The sequence below is a fragment of the Falco peregrinus genome, chromosome 3 (genome assembly GCF_023634155.1).
Source record: "Falco peregrinus isolate bFalPer1 chromosome 3, bFalPer1.pri, whole genome shotgun sequence".
Taxonomy (NCBI): domain Eukaryota; kingdom Metazoa; phylum Chordata; class Aves; order Falconiformes; family Falconidae; genus Falco; species Falco peregrinus.
In genome coordinates this window covers 117,164,817-117,186,150 of record NC_073723.1, presented here as the reverse complement: position 1 = coordinate 117,186,150, position 21,334 = coordinate 117,164,817, and the positions used below count along the sequence as shown (strand labels likewise).

Below are 21,334 nucleotides of genomic sequence, written 5' to 3'. Positions count from 1 at the left end.
AGAGCTTCTGCACCATAAAGATGATGCTTGTGTCCCTCACCCCCTGCCCAGGGCAGGGCTGGGACCTGCAGCCATGAATGCCAGGCATAAGGCAGCTCTGTCACTGCATCCCCCGGTCAGTGGGGCTGGAGGATCGCCAGGGACAGGATCACCTTCCTGCTCCAGAATCAGCCCTGCATCCTGACAGTCAGCGTTAGACGACGACAGCGTTTTAGTCCCAACTGCCCTTCATATGCCTCGGTTTCCCCACCCATAACGATGCTAATGCACGGGGCACTCACTTTACAGAGAAGCAGCAATGAGTGATAATTAATATTGCACCATTCCTGCTGACAGCTGGGGTTACTGGCTCGTCCAGGAGCCCAAACTGAGGTCAGGGCTCCCCTGCGGCTACACACGGACAGCCCAGCAGTAACTTACTGCCTGCGGACACAGGTCTGCTCCTCTCTGGTGTTTTGGACCTGGAGAGGGCAATGAGGACAAGGTGAGCTGCTGCGGTACAGGGTGGTCTGCATGAACGCTGCAGCCCTCCACGCTGCGGTGGGCTCCTGGGCTCTCAGCTGTCAGGGGCAGGCTGAGCTGATGCCAGCTCCGATCCTGTCTCCGGGTGCTGGAAGGACAGGGATGATCTGGAGGCTGCACCCCTGCTAAAGGAACTGGAGGAGCGGGACGGGAAAACCCAGGGCTGGTGAAGCGAGGCCCTGGCCTTCCCCCGGGGCCAGTCCCCAGGGCTCCGGGGAACACAATGCCTTTGTTTGCGACTTGGCCTGCACAAGGAGCCCTTCCCTCGCTCAGCCCCAAAACACCAACCCTTCAAAAGGCCTTTTCTCCCCCTCCCCCAGCAATGCTAATGTGCCAAGGCCTCTTCTCATGAACCCTGGGAGAGATCAGGCTGGTAGACAGTTTCACCACTTGTTAAATGTGTGTTTAGCGATCTTGTGAGTAGACAAGAACAAATACAAACAAGCCGGGCTGGAGAGCCCCTGCCCCTCCGCCCTGCCTGGAACGCACCAGCCCCAAAGCCTTTCTTCTCTAACCACTTCAAACTTTCATTTCTTCTGAAGCCACAACAAGGCACACTTTGTAAAGCAAATGAGTAAACAGCAACTTTCAGCTTAAAAGGAAAACAAGGGGGAGGGACTGTTTTTAATTACTGGATTTTAAAAAGGGCTTTATTCGGTTAATTGCTTTCTGTTGTAAAATGTTCTTCTGCGCACAGCCCTGGTTCTAGCTGCATTGCTGCTGGCCAGATGGCATTGCAGAGGTAATGACAGCATGTGCGTTCACTGCTTGGGTACACAAGTGCCTTTAACATTCACAGACATCCCCCCGAGCCCTCCCAGCCTCATGGAAATGACATGAGGCACCAAGTTTTGCTCAGACATGACCAGTGGTTTGGCATGTCCGACTCACATCACTTCCAAAGGACCGGAGGAAGAGCAATCGGCACGCACAGAAAAGCCTCTGCAGCATTTCAAGTCGAGTTCCCAAAAGGGCTAATTGCTGTTGATTGTCTTGGCTGCAGTGTGTAACCTTCCTAGTCTGGGGTAATAACCGATGTTCGTGCGAGGTGCTGTGCTCAGCTCGGTCCGACCCAACAGGGTGCCTGTCTTCTCAAACAGGGAAGAGTGACAGTACTGCGAAGTCTGGCACAGCAGCCGGCGTGCGTGTAGGCATCTGAACACATACGTGTGCATGTGGCTTGGTGCAGCAACGCGAAACGGATTCCAACTGTATCCCTGATGATCGCGGCCAGCTTGGAAGATACCCTGAGTCCGTGGAGACGGAAGGATTAAAAATAGAGAGCCAGCTAAAAGGTGCACAAAAGGACCTTCAGCAGAAACGCCACCAGCACGGAGCTGTGAAGTTGCCGCTGTGCTCAGGACAGATGGCACGGGGAAGGGATGGGGAGAGGAGGCAGCAGGAGACTCTTTTGCAATTGCATCGGCCTCGGGAGGGGGAGAGTGAGGAAAGGAAATGGAGCAGGAACGGCCTTGGGCTCCCAGCACATGGAGCTTCCAGGGCGCCCCTGAAAGCCCTGTGGCTCCTCACTGCAGCCCGGGCACTGCAGGAGTTTCCATGAGGCCTCAGTGAGCGGGTGCTTCGTGCATGGTTCAAAGGCAGCGCAGAGAAAGATGGAGGCAAGTTTGTTGCCAGACGTGCAGCTTGTGGTAGTGCACGCTAGAAAATACCATGAGGGAGCGTGCATGTGTGTGGGGAAATAGAGACAAGAAGGCTCCCGGTCCACATTCAATAGGGACGGGGATCATCCCCTGCCCCTCCACACACCGGTGGGCATCTGCTCGCTCAAAGACAAACTTCAAGCATAAAGGAGGGGAAGTGCATGTCCAAAGGGCTTCCAGAGCCGCAAACCCTCAGCCACAGAGGCCCCAGGGTCAGGGATCGCCCAGAGTTCAGGGCAGAGGCTGAACCCGCAGCGACGGGGCTGGCCTGGGGGGAAGCCACGGTGCTGCCGTTCCCTCCAGCACTGCAGGCTCGTGCCTTTCCCTCCTTGCGCGGCTGCTCCCTGCTTAGTGTCCCCCCGCAACCTGCGCTGTTGCTTTCCACGTGGCTGCTTTGAACAGGCAATCTCCTTTCCAAAAACAAACACAGGAGAGAACGACTGCAGTGCAGGACAGGAGGGAAAGCATCCAGCCTTACCTAGAGGCTCTGCAGAGCAGCACTGGCAGCTGGGCCCCGCGGGGAGCCCACGGTGCCCGTGGCAGCAGGCAGCTTTCCTGCCGAGAAGAGCTTTTCCTGTGCCCGCCACGGTGGGTGGGTCTGCTCCTGCCAGCAGCCAGCAGCTGGTGATGAATGCTCACTTTCTCTAATTGAATAGCAGGAAGTTAAATCTTGTTTCTTTGCCTTTCAGGCTGTCAGCTGGAACAATTGCCCACCTGTGGCACCACCCCGGGATATAAATAAGGAACAAACCACAATGCTGCCAGAGGAGTGGACTGCGTTTCCAGAAGATCTCCTGATACCGTATGCTATATTGTGTGCCCACACAAGAGAGAGGTATCTGTGCTGCAGCGGGCACACAGGCAGCCCAGCGTGTTTCCAGGAGCTGTGCAGGCAGGGTGGTGTGGGAATGGGGTTGCAGGGTGATGGCAGCAAATACGCAGGGGGCATGCGCAGAGCCCAGCCATGGCACACAGGGAGGTGTGCCCTGAGAAGCAGCAAGCACGTGTACACGGGCTCGTGCAAGTGTGTACAGCTATGCAAATACTCTTGGGTGACACATAGCACTGCCAAATTAAGTGCCAGGCGCTTTGCAGCAGTTGGGGTGGACGGTGCTCCTGTCTGGTGTGCTGAGTCTGTCCTGCGGCTGCCCTGCGTCTCCAGCACCCTGTGCAGGCAGGCACAGAGGCAAGTATGTGCTGGTGGCTGCCCTGCGTGCTTGCTTGCCTGCTCACTTTTCCACTTCACCAAGTGCTCTGCCAGAGAGGCTGCGAAGCCGAGAGCTCCTTCCCGGAGCTGCGCCTTTCCTCCCCGCCACCCAACGTGCTTCCCCGCCACCTCCAGCACTCGCATTATCAGTTCACAGCTGGGCCCAGCACTCCTGCCGGGATGCTCCCGAGGCAGCGGCCGTCACAGCTGGGCCGACTCTGACAGTTACGCACAGCTGGAAGAAGCCCAGCTGGGGACAAGGATGGAGGAAGTCCGCTGTGAGCGGCGCGGACCCTCCGTGCACAGCAGGGAAGGGGGGAAAACACGGTTGGGAGGGCAGTGGGAGACACTGACACACACACACAGAGGCCAACATTGTTGCCACAAGAGGAAATTATTAATTTGCTGGGAATAAAGCTGGCCGCGAGTCAAAAACCCATCCTCCCGAAGCGCTGGAGAAAAGCCTCCCACCCTCCCCCTCACGCCCTCCCTGCGAGCAGCCCTGTCGCCTTTGTACTGGGAGACAGGCCCGACACAAGGGCGTCTGTCTGGGCACCATGTCCCCATGCCGGGATGAAACGTGGCCTGGGCTTTGCCCAGACGCCGAGAGCCCTCACTCCCCCCGCGGGACTCGGGGTGCCCTGACCCGGCGCTCCCGCCTTCCCCAGCCCCGTGGCGGGGGGGAATGTGGCCGTGGCCCCCTCCCAGACAGCCCTTTGTCAGTCACTGTGGTAACAGCCACCGAACAAATGCTGCTTCCCTGTTTGTTTTCCCCCTGCCTCTGTCGCGGGGCGGCCGTGGCCTCCCTCCCTCCGGCTCCCCAAGCCCCGAGCGGGAGCTGGGGTATTCAGGGCTCAGCAGCCTGAATGAAGCCAGATCCCCGGACACATTCCTGTGGGTTTTTTTTTTTTCTTCCCTTTTTCTCTTTATTCCCCCCCCCCTTCTCCCTCACTTGGCACAAGCTAAAGGATTCAAAAGGAAGCCAGGCTTGGCAGACACAGGGGGAGGAGGGAGTGGGGAGATGAAAGAAGGCCTCTCTCCAGCTTTCTCTTCCAGTTCCCACACTCAGCCCGGCGCGGAGAGCTCCTAATGATTCCCAGCCGCACCTGGAGGAGGCCGCCCGGCCGCCAAGGAAGCAGGGGCCTGTTTATACAGCCAGCAGGAAAGCCCCCATCGCTGTGCAGGGTGGCCCCGCAGCCTGTTCACCCTGGGTGACCAGGTGTCTGAGGTGGCAGCCTTGCCATGGTGCCTGAGATGGCCACCCTGCTGTGGCACTCGAAATGGCAGCCCTGCCTCCGCACCCAAGATGGCGGCTGCACCTCAACCACCACAGTGCCCAAGATGGCGGCCCCGCCTCAGCACCACAGTGTCCAAGATGGTGGCCCTGCCTCAACCACTATGGTGCCCAAAATGGCCGCCCCACCTCAGCACCACAGTGCCCAAGATGGCGGTTCTGTCTCACTATCACGGTGCCCAAGATGGTGGCCCTGCCTTGGCACCACAGTGCCCAAGATGCCAGCCCCACCTCAGCCACTACAGTGCCCAAAATGGTGGCCCTGCCTCAACCACCACAGTGCCCAAGATGGCGGCCACACCTCAACCACCACAGTGCCCAAGATGGCGGCCCCACCTCAGCACCACAGTGCCCAAGATGGTGGCCCTGCCTCAACCACTGCAGTGCCCAAGATGGCAACCCCGCCTCAGCACCACAGTGCCCAAGATGGTGGCCCTGGCTCGGCACCACAGTGCCCAAGATGGTGGCCCCACCTCAGCACCACAGTGCCCAAGATGGTGGCCCTGTCTCACCACCACAGCACCCAAGATGGCAGCCCTGCCTTGGCACCACAGTGCCCAAGATGGCTGCCCCACCTCAGCACCACAGTGCCCAAGATGGTGGCCCTGCTTTAGTGCCACACTGGCACCTACAGACACGGTGCCCCATGCCAAAGCTGGTGCTGAGGAAAACCTCTCCATTCCCAGCTTGCTGGGCTTCAATCAGCTGCCCTTCCCTGTGGAGGACCTACCCCACGAGGTGGCGGGTTGGGGGCAGCCTGGGGGCTAACATGGCCACTGGGGCTGCGCTGCGGCAGAGGTGCTGGCTCACACACTCCCCACACACACGCCTGAAGGAGAGGTGCAGCAGGTGGCACCATGGAGGGTGGCGATGCCATCTGGAGCCCTTTGGCCCATGAAGGACAGGATGCCTGCCACCATTGCACCCTCCCGCCATGCCGCACAGCCCTCCACACTCTCTCGTGGCACCTGCTTGGCATCACAACTGTCCCTGTCCCCACGGTGGTGGCAGCAGGACCCAGCTGGCTGTTCGCTCCCTGGGATAAGCACATCCCCACCAACATGGGCGCCAATTCCCAGCACATACAACCGCTTCCACCCATGCACAAATTCTGCCAGATGCAGCCCAGAAGCGAGCGCCGCACGGGGTCGGTGGAGCCAGGTTTCCCTTGCGGCGCAATCTGGGCAAAGTTTCCCTCGTTTATTCTCCCCTCCGCAGAATTCCCTAGCCAGACCCTGCCGGTCCTCACTCAGGGCTATGCTGCCATGTTAAGTCTGGGGGTTGTGACTGGAAGTGGTCCCCGTTTTGGGGTGGGGGGGGATGTCACCAACCCCGCTGCCAGCAGACACTGACTCGCAGGGCCGTGAATGGGTTCGCTTCATCTCGAGGGGGAAAGCGCAGCTCCCTGCCGGCTGCTGATGGCCGCGGTGACAAGGGGTGACAAGGACACAGCCGCAGCGTGGGCCAGTTCCAGCTATTTGTGTGTACCGCCAGCCAGCGGGACTGGAGCTCCCATGATAAGTCTTAAAAATTCAGTGCCAGCCCTGGGCTCCACATCCCCTTTTTTTGCCACAGAGGGATAACCGTGCAATTTGCCCTAAAAGAAAACAAGCAAAAGTCACATCCTGTGCACAGGACTGCTGGATGCTATCCCTGAGGATTATATTTGTAATTTTTTTTTTTTTTTAACACTAACGCCCATCTCCTCTCACGCCATTCAATCAAAAAATCTGGCACGGGTTGTGCCAAGCTCACAGCAGCGCGGGGCTGGCCATCGCCCCCTGCGAGTGCAGCCATACTTGCCTGGCATCGGTAGCCCCAGGGCTGCGGAGACCCCCTCCTCTCCTCCTCGGTGGGATTATGTGCACAGTCCTTTCCAGCGCAGCGCTGCCAGCAACGCTTTGAAGTGCAGCCCTGGTAACGAAGCTTTTGCTGCAGGAATGGGAAAACGCCAGGACAGAGAGATCTCTGCCTCCATTGCTCACTGGCCTGGGAAGAACTGGGAAAACGAAGCAGGTTTTTAAAAGGCAAATCTCCAGACGGGGAATGAGGCATATTTACTCAGCAGTTACAAGCTCTTTGCCCTCTTGCATTTTGCTCCAGCCCAGTAACCAAAGGGTTATTTCCACCAGCGTGGCTGACACACAGAACTATCCCCACAGCTACCTTAAGGACCAACATCAAGCTGTGGAAATTGCTGGCTCCCAGACAGAGCCGGACAAGCCCCCGTTCTGGGGAGGGGGAAGGAAGAAGCAGGGCGGAAGGTGGGTCTGTTCACCCCACTGACTCTTCCTGGCGAGGGGCCAGGCCTCAAACAGAAACCGTCTGGTGCATCTTCCAAGGAGCTGCCCAGCGTGGAGCTGCCTCTTGGCAGAGGGAGACGCTGGCTTCCTCCGTCAGCGGGGCGATGAGCAGCTTCACGCACGCTCCACTGAGTCACTGCTTCGTTGGTGGCCTCCCCGGCGCGGGATGGCTGAGCCCAGCCACCCCGGGTGCACGCGGGGAAACCATTTTAGGAACCAGTGACAGAGGCATCAGTGAACGCTGCTATAAATAGCGGTGTCAAAGGAACGAGATGGTCAGGCTGTTCAAATCCTGGCACGGCCCCGCTAGCACTGATAGCAAGTGCCCTTTGCTTGTTCTCTTGCCGCCACGTCCTCTTATCTATTCTTCCAACTCTGAGTGTTTCTGTCACCAGGTCCCCTGCCCTGACATTTTAGGCTCCTGGGATGGCTGCAGGTCCCTGCTCGCATTTGTTGGCCCCTATTCTACACTCCAGAACTACAATGCACTGCAAACTACATGCACTGCAGGGAAGAGGTGCAGTCTCCACCAGCACAGCCTGGGACCCCTCACAGCCAGCACCACAGCGTTGTCAGGGCAGCCCTGTATTTGCATGGTGCCTACGCACTGGGACCTGCCACCAGGCGTGCAGGCATCACTGCAGAGATATGGGGCTTCACTGCACTTCAGAGCACTCCTGGATCTCTGCTTTTCTTCTGCAAGGAGCTGGAGTCATCCTCCAGACCTGACATTACCTCTGGATCACTCTGATCTCTGTTACGATGATGGGGAAACTGAGGCAGGGAGGTGTCATGACTTACCCTGTGTATGTGAGGACCAGGAGAGCAGAGTCCACACTCTGCCCCACCTCCCTGCCATGCAGCTGGTCATCACACCCTCACCAAGAAGCCCCACAAGTTCTTGGGGTTAAATCCTGGCTTTGTCACGAAAAGCACTTCTTGCTATTCAGAGGCCATGATTACCTTGTGAACATCTGCGCTGACAATAGCTGAGTGGCAACATAATTCTCCATCAGCTCTGCCTCCGCTTTCTCCTCCTCCATGTTCTTTATTTTAAAGCACACTCATTGCAAAGCCCTTCGATGCCTGATGAAGGAAAAGCTCAGAAAACAGGCAACAGAAACAAAAACTCAAGCTTGCAGGAAACCAACGACAAGACGTGACAGACCCAACTGCACTAACCTCCCCCTTCCCTCCCTGCACAGCCTTGGCCCATGTCCCTCAACGACCCGTTGGCCCCTTGGCCCCAGTGCCAAGACTGGTCCCCAAGAGCAAGCCAAGGGCTCGGGGTGGCCTTTGCACAAACACCAGAGGCAGCTCTTGGCTTTGGCATGGACATCCCGACCTCTCAGGAGTGGGTGCGCCACCTGGACCTTCACTGGTGCAAGATGGGCCTTATCAGTGCTGGAATTTGATTTTTCCTCCAGGCATCTGGTGGAAGAACATGCAGGATTGGGGATGGGTGCGGGGACAGCATTCCAGCAAGCAAGGCTGCAAAAGCACACTCTCTGCTGAGGGCCATCCGAACACCCATAGCAGAGATGCTGCCCTGGGGCCTATGGACATTCCTTGGCTATATTTGGTGAGGGATGGAGAATTTGTTGCTTCCCCTCAACCCATCTGTTCTCCTTATTGGCAGGGAGGAGCTAACACCAGAACTGCAGTATTGCTATTTGGATAAACCCGGTACTTCAGCAGCAATAAATCTCTTCTAAAAAGCTTTTGCTGCCTCCCACCTGTTGGCTGGGAGAAGATCAAGTTGACAAAACTCTTCTGCCAAATTCTATTTTTATCCAGGACTTCATCACGATTCCAGGTTACAACAAAAGCCCGTTCACGAACCAGAGGGAGGTAGCTGTATCACAGCGCATCTCTCAAGGCTGGAATCCCACCTCTCTCCCAGAGGTCTCCAGTTCCCAGGTAGCTACTTTTATTACATTTCCTGAATTTCCTTAAATCCCCAAAGGCCCTTTTCCTTCTCATAAACCCCACCCCTTCACCATAAAGCCTGGGAGGTCCCAAGCAGGGACCCGAGACCAGCTGCACCAGAGAGCCAAAATACCCATTGTGAGAATGGCAACAGAGCGAGCCGGGCTGGGACCAACACAGTTTATTACAGAAAAACACCCAGAGGGATTTCATTAACATGGCAGTCCATTCACAAGAAAAACCATCAGAGGACAATGAAGTGAAACCCACAGCAACAACACACAGCAGGGAAGTCCAGTTGTCAGCCAGCGCAGCACAAGAGGCACAACTGCGCTGGCCCATCAGGGTGGGAGATGTGCCCAGCCCATGGAGCCGGTCCTGGGGACCTCATCGCTCCCCCAGCCCGAGGGGATGTCACAGATGGGCACGTGAGGAAAGTACAGAAGCAGCAAATCCATGCCTGCCGGTTGTAGTGATGGTAAAGGGGGAAAAAAAAAAATGTAGGAAGCCATGTGGATAAAAGCAAATGGGGCAGCCGTTGCAGGAATGGAAAATCCTCCCCACACAGGAAGGGCTCAGGAGGTGCAAGGCGGGGGTCTACCTTGCCTGGGGCCGGTTTCCCAAGCACCAGGTCTCCCAGCGAGCCCCTAAGCTGCCCTGGCAGCAGGAGGACCCTAAGCAGAGTCACTAAAGCTCCTGCCGGCGCAGCGCCCCTGCACCCAGCTCCCTGTGCATCTCAGGCCCGGAAAGGCAGCAGTGCCCCTGCCCCAAAACCACATCACATCGCTTCCCTGGAGCCAACAGCACCTTCAGATAAGGCACCTCCTCCTGCACAGCCGAGCCCTGCCAACACCCCTGATCCAAAGCACACAGCCCCCACAGCACCCAGCGCAAGCACCCATCCCCAGTGGCTGTGCTTGCACCCTGGATCCCATCCCACCAGCACCCTGCCGGGGGTTCCTAAGGGCTTGCTGACAGCCCTGTTCCACTTGCAACACCACCTCCCCGGCTGGCAGGAGGCCCTGGTGCAGCCCGTTTGGGAGCTGGGCTTGGCTGGGCTTCCACGATGTGATCTTCAGGAAACACCTTGGAAAAAGTTTACTGGGAGACCAAGCTGTTCTCCCCCTCCCAGCTGCCAAAAAGGTCTCCAAGATACAGTTCAGATCCCATATCTGGGCTTCACATTAAAAAGACGAGACCTTTTGATAAACCTGTATATTAATAGATGCATTACTGAGATACTAATTTCTTTCCAGACTTTTTTTTTTTGTTCCTTTGTATTTCAGACCTTCCTCTAAGGTGCTTGTCACCCAGGTGTGACAAATAACGGTCTGCCAAAGCGAAATATTTTTTTTTGGGGGGGGGGGGGGGGGGGAAGAAAGTGCAATTTTCTTTTTCACTGCTAGAGCAGGATTTAGTGCAATGAGAAAACCATCTCCCGAGCCACTGAAGGCATCACTAGCTTGTTTATATATTTGTCAAAGTGCGATAACTCGAGCTCTAGCCTCGCTGTTGGGAAGGGCTGAGCTGTTCTAGCTGAAACCTCCCTGCAAAGCTGAGCCAGAGGCAGACACATACCTCGGAAAACCTCAGAATTGGCGTTTGTAGAAAACTACTGTCTGATAACGCTGGACATCCTTTGTGCCCAACCATGGGGTGTACCGTCTAAAAAAAAAACCAACCAAAAAACAAACCAAACCCCACAAGAAAGACGTAACCTTCAAATTTTCCTCCTGAGAGTCTCCTTTAGGACAGGGCTCCATGCAGAAACATCAGTGTGATTTTCACGCCGATTTTGAAGCAGCTCTCCAATTGATTTCTCTTTCTGGTTTTGAATTAGAGATTTGGTTCTCTCTTACAGCATCGCTAGCAGAGGTGTTTATTTTAGGCAACACCAGAGGTTTTAAGAAGCTGAGGAGAAAAAGATTATCAATTCATATGGGCTCAGCCTAGAAAGGGGGGGAGGGGGTGAAGGGAATCCTGTAATTAAAACGCCCAGGCTGAAATTCTCTGCAGATTTACCTAAATGGACTTCAAATGATGTCCCTAATATATTAGGGCCTGCTTTTAACTTAATTCAAGCCCTAGGCATGTGTCTGCAGACCCTGGATGGCTCACACAAGAGCTGGGCTTTGGATGCCTCACTGAGATTTATTATTTTTAAGTGCTAAATCATGCAACTGTGAAACCCAAATATAAAAACCTGGGCCAGCAATATGCTAACCCAAAGCTCCAAGCAGGAAACAGGATTATTTTTTGGTTTTAAGTGTTTGTTTCCATTTTTCCAGATTTTACTGCATGAAAGGAAAGCTGTTCAGCTGACAAAATCTTGCTGAAGGGACAAAGACATGAAAGATTTTCTAGCTGGGGAGCAGGGGCTGGGTCCGTGAAGGAACAATATTACGGTTTAATTTTAGTTAAAAGGGACAACGTCTTGTTTCAAAGCTGCAAGAAGGGGGTTTGTGTGCTCCCAACTTTCCAGTTCAACAGTTCAGCCTGAACATCTGCATTGTAAGTCAAAGGCTTCGGGAGTTACCTGGGGTTTTAAAGAAATGCCAATAGGTTAAACCTGCCTGGCACAAACAGTCCACAAAAGGCAACATCCACCCTCGAAGGATTTTGCCTGAAACAAGTGCAGAGCACATGGAGGAACAGGGAAACAGCTCGCTGTCACGGGGCTGCTGCGCAGGGGACCCCCCAGCCCCAGGAGGAACAGGGACAATGCCACAACATTGCAACGAATACAGAGGCAAAAGGAAGCTGTTCGTCAGCCCCCTCCTCCATCCGTGCCCCCCCCACCCCCGACAAGGCTCCTGCTGGGCAATAACCTCGCGCTCGCCGCAGCAAATGCTCTCTGCCTCGCAGACTGCAACCCAGGTCAGAGCGTGGTGCGCGGGGTGAGGACCGTGCCGCACGCCGGGGGACCAGCCAGCTCTGCTACTTGCTGTTCGGGGTTTGCTTCTCCTGCGCCGGCTGCTTGTGCTTCTGGGCGATGCCGTAGGGGACGTGGGCAGCGATAGTGCCCATCTCCTTGGCTCCCTCCACGTGGAACATCTGGTCATCAAAGAAGATGTGAGGACGGATCTTCTTCAGCAGCGGCCCCTTGGGAGCCCCGGCCAGGAATAAAGCCTCGTCGGTCTCCAGGCCCCAGCTGCGCAGAGTCTTTAGGGCCCGGGCTCCCGAGCTGGCCGCGCTCCTGGCAGTGACCAGGTAGGTGCGAATGGGACACTCCATCCTCATCCCCTTGGAATAAAACTTCTTCTGCAGCTTCCCCAGGGCCTCCAGGAAGCCCTTCAGGGGTCCCTGCCAAAGCAAGAAGAAACCATCACTTTGCAGACCTCCACGCCACTCCTTCCTCCAGGCACCCAGTCCCAGCAGAGCCAGACATGCTGGGTAAACCCTTCTCCCCGTGAGCCCCCCAAAAACAACAGCGAGGTGCCAGCCACAGCCATCCCACGGGCCAGCACTACCAGGCTGCTGACCCACCCCATCTCACACTCCACGTGCCGACCCCTGGCTTGTTCCCAGAGGCGAGAGCATCCCTGCAGGCTGCCTCTCTCCCAGCGGCTTCGTCTAGCTGCACCCCAGTGCTACCTGTGCCAGAGGCTTGTTCTCATGGGCCTTTTCATGCTCAAAGAACATGTCCAAGCCGTGAGCCTTCACGATCTGCTCCGACTCATCAGAGAAGAGCACGGCGTCACCATCAAACGCCACCCGCAGCTGGTTCTCCGACACCTCCAGGTCTTTGCTGGGGCTGAAGATGGTGGCTGCAGCGATCCCTGTGGGGGTAAAGCGTGAGGCAAGAGGTGGCAGTTACCCAAGGACCCAGCCTCATGCCTTATCCGTTGAGGAGCAGAGCGAAACACGATGGACTGGAAGCAAACACTGCAAGAAAATGCATGCACCCAGTAGTGCCAGCAGCTTGGCCTCAAGACCTTTGACAGCAAAAACAAATCCCCAGATGACAAATCTCCCTTTGCATACAAGAATTAATGGGGAAAAACAGTGCCTTTGCTGTTCTACAGCCTTCGGAAGAGCTGCAGAGCTCGAGGAAAGCCTTATTTCTATGGAAACCAGAGGCTCTTCGGAGCATCAAGGATGGGACGTGGGACATGGCAGACCCTAGCTGCACATCGACATAGGGACAGGGACGTTGGAGCTATTGCTCCTGGCACCAACCCCCTGAGGGCTCCAGGCTCCCCCCACTGCCCCTCCACCAAGCTGGACCCCAGACTCACCCTCTTCAATGGCCCCACTCACTTTCTCAGCATCGGAGGAGAGGTAGAGGTTGGTGTGATAGGCCTTGAGGTAACAGATGGGGCTGTTCCCTCCCGTCATGCAGAACCTCTCGATGAACAGATCTGAGGGCAGATGGACCCCGGGGTGAACCAGATTGCCCCCCAAACAAGCCTTGACACTGCTGCCCTGTGGCCTCCCAGGAGTCAGCAGGATGGGGGCTAACTGTGGTACTGCCGTTCAACAGCACGGCTGGCAGCCAGAGCATCCTCACCACCAGCCAACTTCCAGTCAAAGCCCAGGAAATCTGGGAGAAGCGGGCTCTGCGTGTGGTTTAGAGGAAGAGCCAGGAGGAAGCATCTCCTTCTCTTGCTGCCAAGCACTACCACTCTGCCCAAAAGCCATCGGCACCCACGCAAAGGACAGCTTTGCTCTCAAACTTACCATAGTGGTTGATGCTGTTGATCAAGCGAACCCCAACCTGGGCATGGTTGTTGGTCATGAGGACAATGTCGAAGAGCTCCTCGCTGTCAGGGTAGAGCTCACGCAGCTGCGTGTTCACCGCTTCCAGTGCCTGCAGCACCCCAGGGCAGGGGGATGGGGGGGTGTCAGCATGGCCCTGATCCCCTCCTCACTGAGCAAAACACTTCTGCTCACCAAACCCAGGGACCTGGCCTGACCCCAACTATACCCAGAGCCAAAGTGACATTAGCAAACAGCTTTAGCAGGGAAAGAAAGATTTGGGGGACAAAACACATAGCTATTCTTCTATCTTCAAATGCAAAAAGTTTCAAGTTTTCATTAGGAGATGAGAATAAATTAGCTCAAAGTTACAGATAAGCGTTTTTCAAGCAATCAGAAACAGAAAGTCTCTCCCCATCAAGTGGATTAGTTTATTCATTGGGAATGGGCAAGAGATCCTTCCAGTGATGGCCAGCACACAAAACTGCACTAAATCCAGTGGAACTGGGGCAGAAATCAGAAAATATTTTTAAAGTTTGAAATGCCTCATTTCAACATGTCAGAATTAGAAATTGGCTGACTCTGTAGCAAGGCTAAATTCAGCCAATTTAAAAGAATAAATAAATTGTAATAATAATAATAATAAATTATAATTCCCTAAAAAGGAAACTTTAAATATGATCCAAAGAGATGATTTCTTCAATTCTTGGGCTCAGTTGCCAATTTGGAAAATTCAGCGTTTGCTCAGTCCTGGAAGAAGCACATCACTTGCCAGGAGGTTTATCCGACCTCTGTTTGCTCTGTGGTTACATCCCTTCTGCTGCGCTGCTCATGTCCCATCCCTTCCCCACGCAAGCACCCCACAGCACTCCCCTCTCCCCAAAACTTTTGGGTGAGGACCACAGTGCTGATCCAGCTCAGATGGGTGGGTGCTCACCTTGACAAAAGGGAAGGCAGCCCCAGGGAGGAAGGGCTCGTTCTCATGGTCTAGCTGGTATTTCACGTAGGCCTCCACCCCTTGCTCGTTGTAAATCTTCTGCTCCTCCTCCATGCGGAAAAGCGCTCGTGATGACACCGCGATGGTGATGGCGTTCTCAGGCTTCGGCTGCAGAGAAAGGGAGAAAATGGGGAGGCAGCCCCTGCACCCAGCCCCGCTGCTTGAGAAAGCATTTCTTAATTTTCAACATGAAAGGCCACGGGGTGGGTGACACCTCCAGAGGGATCTGGAGGATAATGGGGCAGCTGCAACCCTGATCTTCCAATGCTTCAACAGATAAAGCCCTGATGCACCATCCCCACACATTTCAGATACCCGAGAGCCTTTTTCTGATGCTCACACCATGCCCAAGCCCTCCCACTACAAACAGGCTCCCAGGACTCATCCAGACCCAACGTGCTACCCCAGGAGAACCACTCAACCCCATGCAGAAGGAATTTGCGAGGCTTTACCCCCCTGCCTAGCCAGGCAAAACCACACGCTGTGGCTCAGCCAGATCCACACTCCCACGATGCTGTCCAGATGTGACAAACAACCCGTGCCAGCTCAGCTTATAAAAACACTTGATATAGTTATTGTGGGCGGAAACATGACAAACAGGTGGTGCAAGCAATGATTTATGAGTCATTATTATTAACGTTCGAAGGTTTGATCCAAAATCTACTGAAGTCAACAAGGGGCCTCTAGTGGGGCTTTTGGCAGTGAGAGGGGCCACCAGGAAAGTCAATCTTATCTTGACCCTCACCCGTCCTCCCTCTCCCCTTGGAAGGCAGAAGGGTGTTAATCCCCATCGCTCGCTTGCAAGCATGAAAGCAAATTCATGACTGATGGCCAAGGAGAAACCCTCGCTCCCGGAACAGCAAATCCTAAGGGACAGTGGCACAGGCAGCCCCGGCCCCAGCACACGCTGCCTGCAGCAAGTCCTGAGAGCAGGACAGGGCTTGGGGACTCACATGGGGGATGCTCGCCGGGAGCTGGGAGCCATCCCAGGGATGCATCTCCCCAGGGAGCCTGTGAAATCCGGGCCGTCAGCACTTCAGAACCACCTCACCCTCAGCTCCTCTGCGATTTCCAGGATCCTGGTACAGCATGTTGCCCCGTGAGTAATCTTCCGGCAATGCCATTTGCCCCAGGGCAGGAGGGCGTCTGCAAACCCAGGTGCTCCAAAGTTCAAGCCCCCACCCTGCCTAGGGCTGAGCTTTACCGCAACAGCAGCCTGGCAAGGACCAGGTACCCCCATCTGCGCTGGGGATCTGTGCTCCTCACAGGGCTGGGCCAGCCCTGGGGCTCGCTGTGCCCTTCACCCGCCCCGTGGATCCTGCCTGGCATGGCGGCGCACCCAGGAATGAGTCAATGGCAGCCCCCATGCCATTCCCAGCACCCACCCACCCTCCACAAGCGGTGCCCGGGGACAGCCCTGCAGCGTGGTCGGTCCCCGACACCTCACCGAGGCCACATCAATACCCAAAATCCACAGCAAACAGATTAAGCAGTGGGCAATTAGGACCAGACACAGATTAGCTCAGGCTGAGAACATCACCGTGGCCAGAGGGAGCCCTTTCCCATGGCATTTGCAGAGAAATAAGGCCCCGTTTGGAAGCGGCTCTTTTTCGAAAGCAGGTGAACAGTCCCCAGGACACCCGTGATCACCCAGGTCCACGCAGAAGCTGATCAGCGACACCAGCATCGCTCCCACCAGTGAACTACTGCCAGGTCCCCATCCGACATTTAGCTACCCAATAGATGTTAGCTATTAACTTAGCGTGGAGTGCCAAGACTTGGCACTCCAGCTCATTAATTAATAACTCCGGTGTCATGGGCCATTTATTAGCTGAAAATATTAATAACTATTAAAGCTCTTGAGACATCCGGCCATTACCTTCCAGCAAGGAGTCCTGCTGCTCCCGCATCCCTGCAGCCCTGGGTTATTTATCTGGGTAGGTGGGAGAGCTGCCGGGCATTTGCTCCCTGCTCCTGGTCCCCGCCGGACCGCAGGGCAGAGCATCCTCCACAGCCAGCCTCGCAGGAGGATGCCCAGCACAGAAAGTAGGTCAGCAGCACGCACGGCACAGAGGGATGGATGTTCAAGGGGGTGAGATGCATGCGTGGGGCCACAAGCCGAGATGCTCAGCTGGAATTTGCATCTCGATCTCCCCACAGCACACACCTTGCACCCAGCCGGTGCCAACAGCACAGGCACCTTGCGCAAGAGCAACAGGCTGCTCAAGGTCCCTTCCCTGCCATTTAAAGGCACCAGCCTCCAGGAGGTTAATTTAAGAGGTAATAAACACAGCAATAAAAATAACCGTAAGCTTGGGGCCTAATTCTGCCCCAGCGTGGGCTGCTGGAGCCCCAGCTGCCCGCGGGAGGGAAGCCTGGCCTCTGGGAAAGGGACCTGCCGGATCCTGTTCGCTCCTGCCAAGGGAGATTTGCACCTTTGGAGCACTTTCTGCCAGAAAGTCTCACCCGGGCACTAACACAGATCCCAGCTCCGGCTGGGCTGGAACAGCCCTGCTGTTTTCTGGGAAATGCTGACATTTAAAAAATCAGGCAATTCTGCTCTGCAAGGAGGGATTCACATTTTGACATTTCTTTGAAGTGGAGGTTTCATTTGGAAGCGTTCCCTCCTCCAGGCTGGTTGTTTGGATGCTTCTTCATCCCCACTAGTACTGCAGATGATCATTACTACATTCAAAAATGGGCCTTAAAGGAGAAGTCACAGTGCTACAGGAACCACAGCACCTCCAGTCCTCCATCAGAGGGCTGCCAACAACCCAACAAGCCCCCCTTTGCCTTGAAACATCACCATTTTGGGGGAAAACACCCTTCATTTTTAATAAGAAGCATGTGCACGGGAGGGGTTCGACCCACAGTCCTCTCCAGGACACATTTAGTCCCACGAGCTTTTGTGGAGCCTGCACAGCACCCCATCCCAGTGCAGCCTCCTGCTCCAGCTGCCCCAGCTCCGGCAGGTTTGGGCACTCTGAATGACAAACCCTCTTTTACCCTCAGAGCGGCATGCAAGGTCAGCCAAGGTCACTTAAAGCTCATCATCCAACGCAAGCCCAGGAAGCGGCTGTGGGGCTCCGCTCAGCCAAATCCAACTGAATTTGCTGCCTGGGGATTCATGATGAGCTCCTCTCCCTTCCTCCCTTCCCACGGGAAGGTCAAATCCAGCCCCATCCTGAACATCAAGCGAGAGATTAATGATGTGTTTAGCAGAAGTACAAGCAGGGCAGCACGGGGGAAGGTCCCATCCCAACCCTGGCTCCATCCCTGGGCTCAGCCAAGCTGGAGGGACGACCAGGGACACGTCCTGACAGCCCAGCCCTCTGAAGAGGAACATCAGCCCTTAGCACAGCCCCAGGTGGTCCACAAGGTCCAAACCCCACCTCAGAAGCGTAAATGACCTTTCCGGCAGGCTCCAGCTCCATAAAGCACAAAATGCATCGCAGACGCAAGCACCCTAAATTTTGGGGTAAAGATGTATTTCAGCAGTGACTGGAAATAGCACGTTTTCCTCTGCAGACCCAACAGCTGGCAGGCCTTTAAATCGCCCTTCTAATCACATATAAATCCTAAGCGGCCCCCCAAGGATTAGAGACAGACATTAGGAAATCCCACATGCTCCCGGGATGCGCGGCGGGGCTGTGCCCTCCCACCCAGGAGGGCTACAGGTACCCCACAATGGCACCCAACACCAGCAGCTTCACTGCCACCCCTAGAGCACAGTGGGGACCCCATCCTGCACCCCTTCATCCTTTTACACTGCCTGGGGCCGAACCTCCTGGACCCACCTGCCCTAAAAAGCTGGAGGAACTCCGGCAGCATCAGGCACTCCCCTGGATGCTGCAGAAGACCAAATGGAAAATTTGGAGGTGAATTTTGGACACAGAAAGGGAAGAGGAAGGGTCAAGTGTGGCTCCCACCCCATCTCAAAACTGAGGCACCCTGGTGAGCCAGATGGGTCCCCCTGGGTGCAGGGCACTGGCAGAGCCGGGGGTGCAAGCAGGAGGCTCCCACCGACCCAGCCTCTCCTCCCGCCGCGGTGTCACTGGAGAGGCCGGAGGGACATATTCTGCATTGCTGAAGGGTGGCAGGTCTCATCGCTGACCTCCCAGCTGGCACGAGCGAGGCCGGAGCAGGCATGGAAGCCAGGGCATGGGAAGAGTGGAGACCCCTGCGGAGCAGGGAGCCCCGTGGGCTGTGGGGACACCCTGGTAACCCGCTTTCAAGGCAGGAATGGGCTCCCCAAGATCACCCTGCCTCTTGCCATCTTACAGCCCATCTCTGGGGGGGAGCAGCCCCCACAGTGCATACCTGCTCCCGCACCAGTACCTGCTCCGGCTGGCAGGGACATTGAGCCAAGAGGACAGGCAGACGCAGCACCCACAAGAGCGCAGATGGCCAACAGCAAACTCCATCTCCTTGCACCAGCGAGCCCTGGGCAGCTGTGAGCCCCCTGCTCGGGATCAGATTAAAGTTCAGCGCGATGGCTGAGATGTTTTTGAGTTTTCCAAACACATTATTTATAATGCAGAAAAGCGCTCTGCAGCCATCCATCACGGTGCCTGGCAGCTGCCTGGCAGGGCAGGCTGGCCCCAGCTGTGTGCGAGGGCAGCAGAGCTGCCTGGCCATGGGCACCGGGCCCCTCCAGCGTGCCCCAGCGGAGGGGCACGGGGCTGGGGAGGCACTGCGGGTGTCAGCCCCAGCCCCACACGAGTGGATGGCACGGCTCTGTCACTTGTGCGAGCAAACCCCGTGCCTCAGTTTCCCCAGCTGGACAGCAGAGACGGACGTGCTGGTCACTGAGCTGGCTGCAAGGAGAGGAAGAGGAGGAGCCTGGGCTGACATCCGCAGGAGGCCAAAAGCATGGCGTGAAAGACAACCCCGCTGCATCCCGCCACCAAACCAGGCTGTCCCCCTCCTCCGGGAAGGGCGAAGGCAGCAGCGCTGCCCGTTGGCAGTGGGTACAGGGCTGGGGGCTGCAGCTGGGTCCCCAACTGGGAAAGCAGAGGGGCTGCTCCAAGCTGGAGTGCGCAGAGCGGGGCCTTGGCCATGTCCCCTCGCCGGAGAGGCCACCCGCAGAGCTTTGCCATGAACAGGGCCACCACAGGCAGCAGGTCACCCCGAGCCCCACACGCTCGGGGCACCCGCAGCCCTGAGGATGTGAGGATGGCTACGGCTGGGTGGGCTCGCGGGCTGCGGGACCGGGGCCTGGCCACCCCGGGGCACAGCCCCCAGCCCCCCAGGCTGCCAGCCCCGCACCGCCGCAGCTATTCTGAGACAGGCCGGCACTTCCAGGCACTCCCATATTTAAACCCGGCAGGCTCAGCCCTGGTTAGATAACACCACTTTCCCTCTAATCTCCCGGAGCAGGCCAGCCTGGCAGGGGTGGCTACACCCTGCGACACCCTGCTGCCCCGGGCAGGGATTCGGTCCCCAGGCTGTCCCTCTGCTCCACCACTGCTACCCCTCCTGTCCCTGGCAGGGCCTCCCACCTTGGCACAGGGGACAGGCAGCTCGTGGGGCACGAAGCCACTCTGCAAGGACACCTCAGCCCGGAGGGACCTGAGAACACCCCAGGGACCTGCAGGAACCCATGGAGGCTGGCAGAATCCGGAGAGACCCCAGGCAACCCAGGGATGCCACAGAGGAGTGGGGGCACCCAGAATGACCCAGGGCTTCCCCAAGGACCTGGACAGAGGTGGGGAGGGAGGTCAAAGAAAAACCAGAGACACCAAGGGGATCCCAGGACACCTGGAGGAGATGGGGCACCCAGAAAGCCCCAGAGGGGGCCCAGGGAAGACGAGACACCCAGGAGGACCCTGCAGGAGATGGAGAGACCCAGGGGAGATGGGACATGCGGGGGGCGGGGAGGAGATGGAGCACCCAGAGAGAGCCAGAGGGTTCCATGGGGGAGCCCAGGGAAGATGAGACAACCAGGAGGACCCTGCAGGAGATGGAGAGACCCAGGGGCACTCGGGGGGGGTGGGGAAGGCACCCAGGGGAGCTGAAGCATCCAGCGGGGCTGGCTCCTCTGGGAATGCGAAGCTGCGCGGCACCTCGGGGGCTCTCACCGATTTGGGCTTCTTCTTGGGGGCGAGGTTGTCGTAGAAAGCCTTCGCCTCCTCCCAGGGCCGCCCCGCCGCGCCCGGCGCTCCGGCGGTGCGCGGCGGCTCCATGGCGCGGCGGCGGCGGCTCCGCACGTACCGGGCGCTCCCGGAGCCGCTGCCGGGCCGGCGGAGCGCGCTTTATAAGGCATCCCATGAAGCTCCGGGGTTTCAGCCCACCGGGACACGGCTTAACCTCTTCGGGACCGAGCCCGCCCCTCCGCTGCCGCACTCCTCCAGCCCCCGGGGTGCCGGGGGGGGATGGAGCCGGGAGCGCTCCGCAGCCGCTCCGGGGCAGAGCCAGCCCCGGGGCACCAGACCCCCGGGGAGCAACGGGGCTGGGGGGGGGAAGGTGGCATCAGCGGAGAACCTGGAGAGGACACGGGAGCAGGTGACAGTGCGCCCATGGGAGACACCTCAGCCCCGGGGGTCGTTGGGGTTTGCCCACCCTTGCAGAGTGGCACCGAGCAGCTGGAAGGGCACCAGGGTGCTCAGGGGTGGCACTGAACTGCGTGGGGGGTCACAGCTGTACTCACGCTCTGCTCCATGCCAGGTAACTTGCACTGTGTGCTAGTTAATGGGATGAGCACAGATATTAATTAAGGATCCT

General features: G+C 57.0%; 1 protein-coding gene across 3 annotated transcripts; it reads right to left on the bottom strand.

The window, feature by feature from the left end:
• Positions 1–9,082: 9,082 nt before the first annotated feature.
• Positions 9,083–20,885, bottom strand: NT5C1A (5'-nucleotidase, cytosolic IA). 3 transcript variants are annotated; one of them, XR_003555503.2, is made up of 7 exons: positions 16,491–16,779; positions 14,552–14,719; positions 13,597–13,726; positions 13,155–13,277; positions 12,511–12,695; positions 11,745–12,219; positions 9,083–10,827 (listed from the first exon to the last, which is right to left on the bottom strand). XR_003555503.2 is itself a non-coding variant. In XM_055800603.1 (6 exons), the coding sequence occupies exons 1-6, from the start codon at positions 20,794–20,796 to the stop codon at positions 11,854–11,856; spliced, it is 1,077 nt and encodes a 358-aa protein (XP_055656578.1). In that variant the 5' UTR covers positions 20,797–20,885; the 3' UTR covers positions 9,083–11,853. The 3 variants fall into 3 exon arrangements, 2 of the variants coding, with proteins under 2 accessions (XP_055656578.1, XP_027645869.1); XM_055800603.1 differs by lacking the exon at positions 16,491–16,779 and adding an exon at positions 20,692–20,885 and having other exon boundaries at positions 9,083–12,219; XM_027790068.2 differs by having other exon boundaries at positions 9,083–12,219.
• Positions 20,886–21,334: the final 449 nt, after the last annotated feature.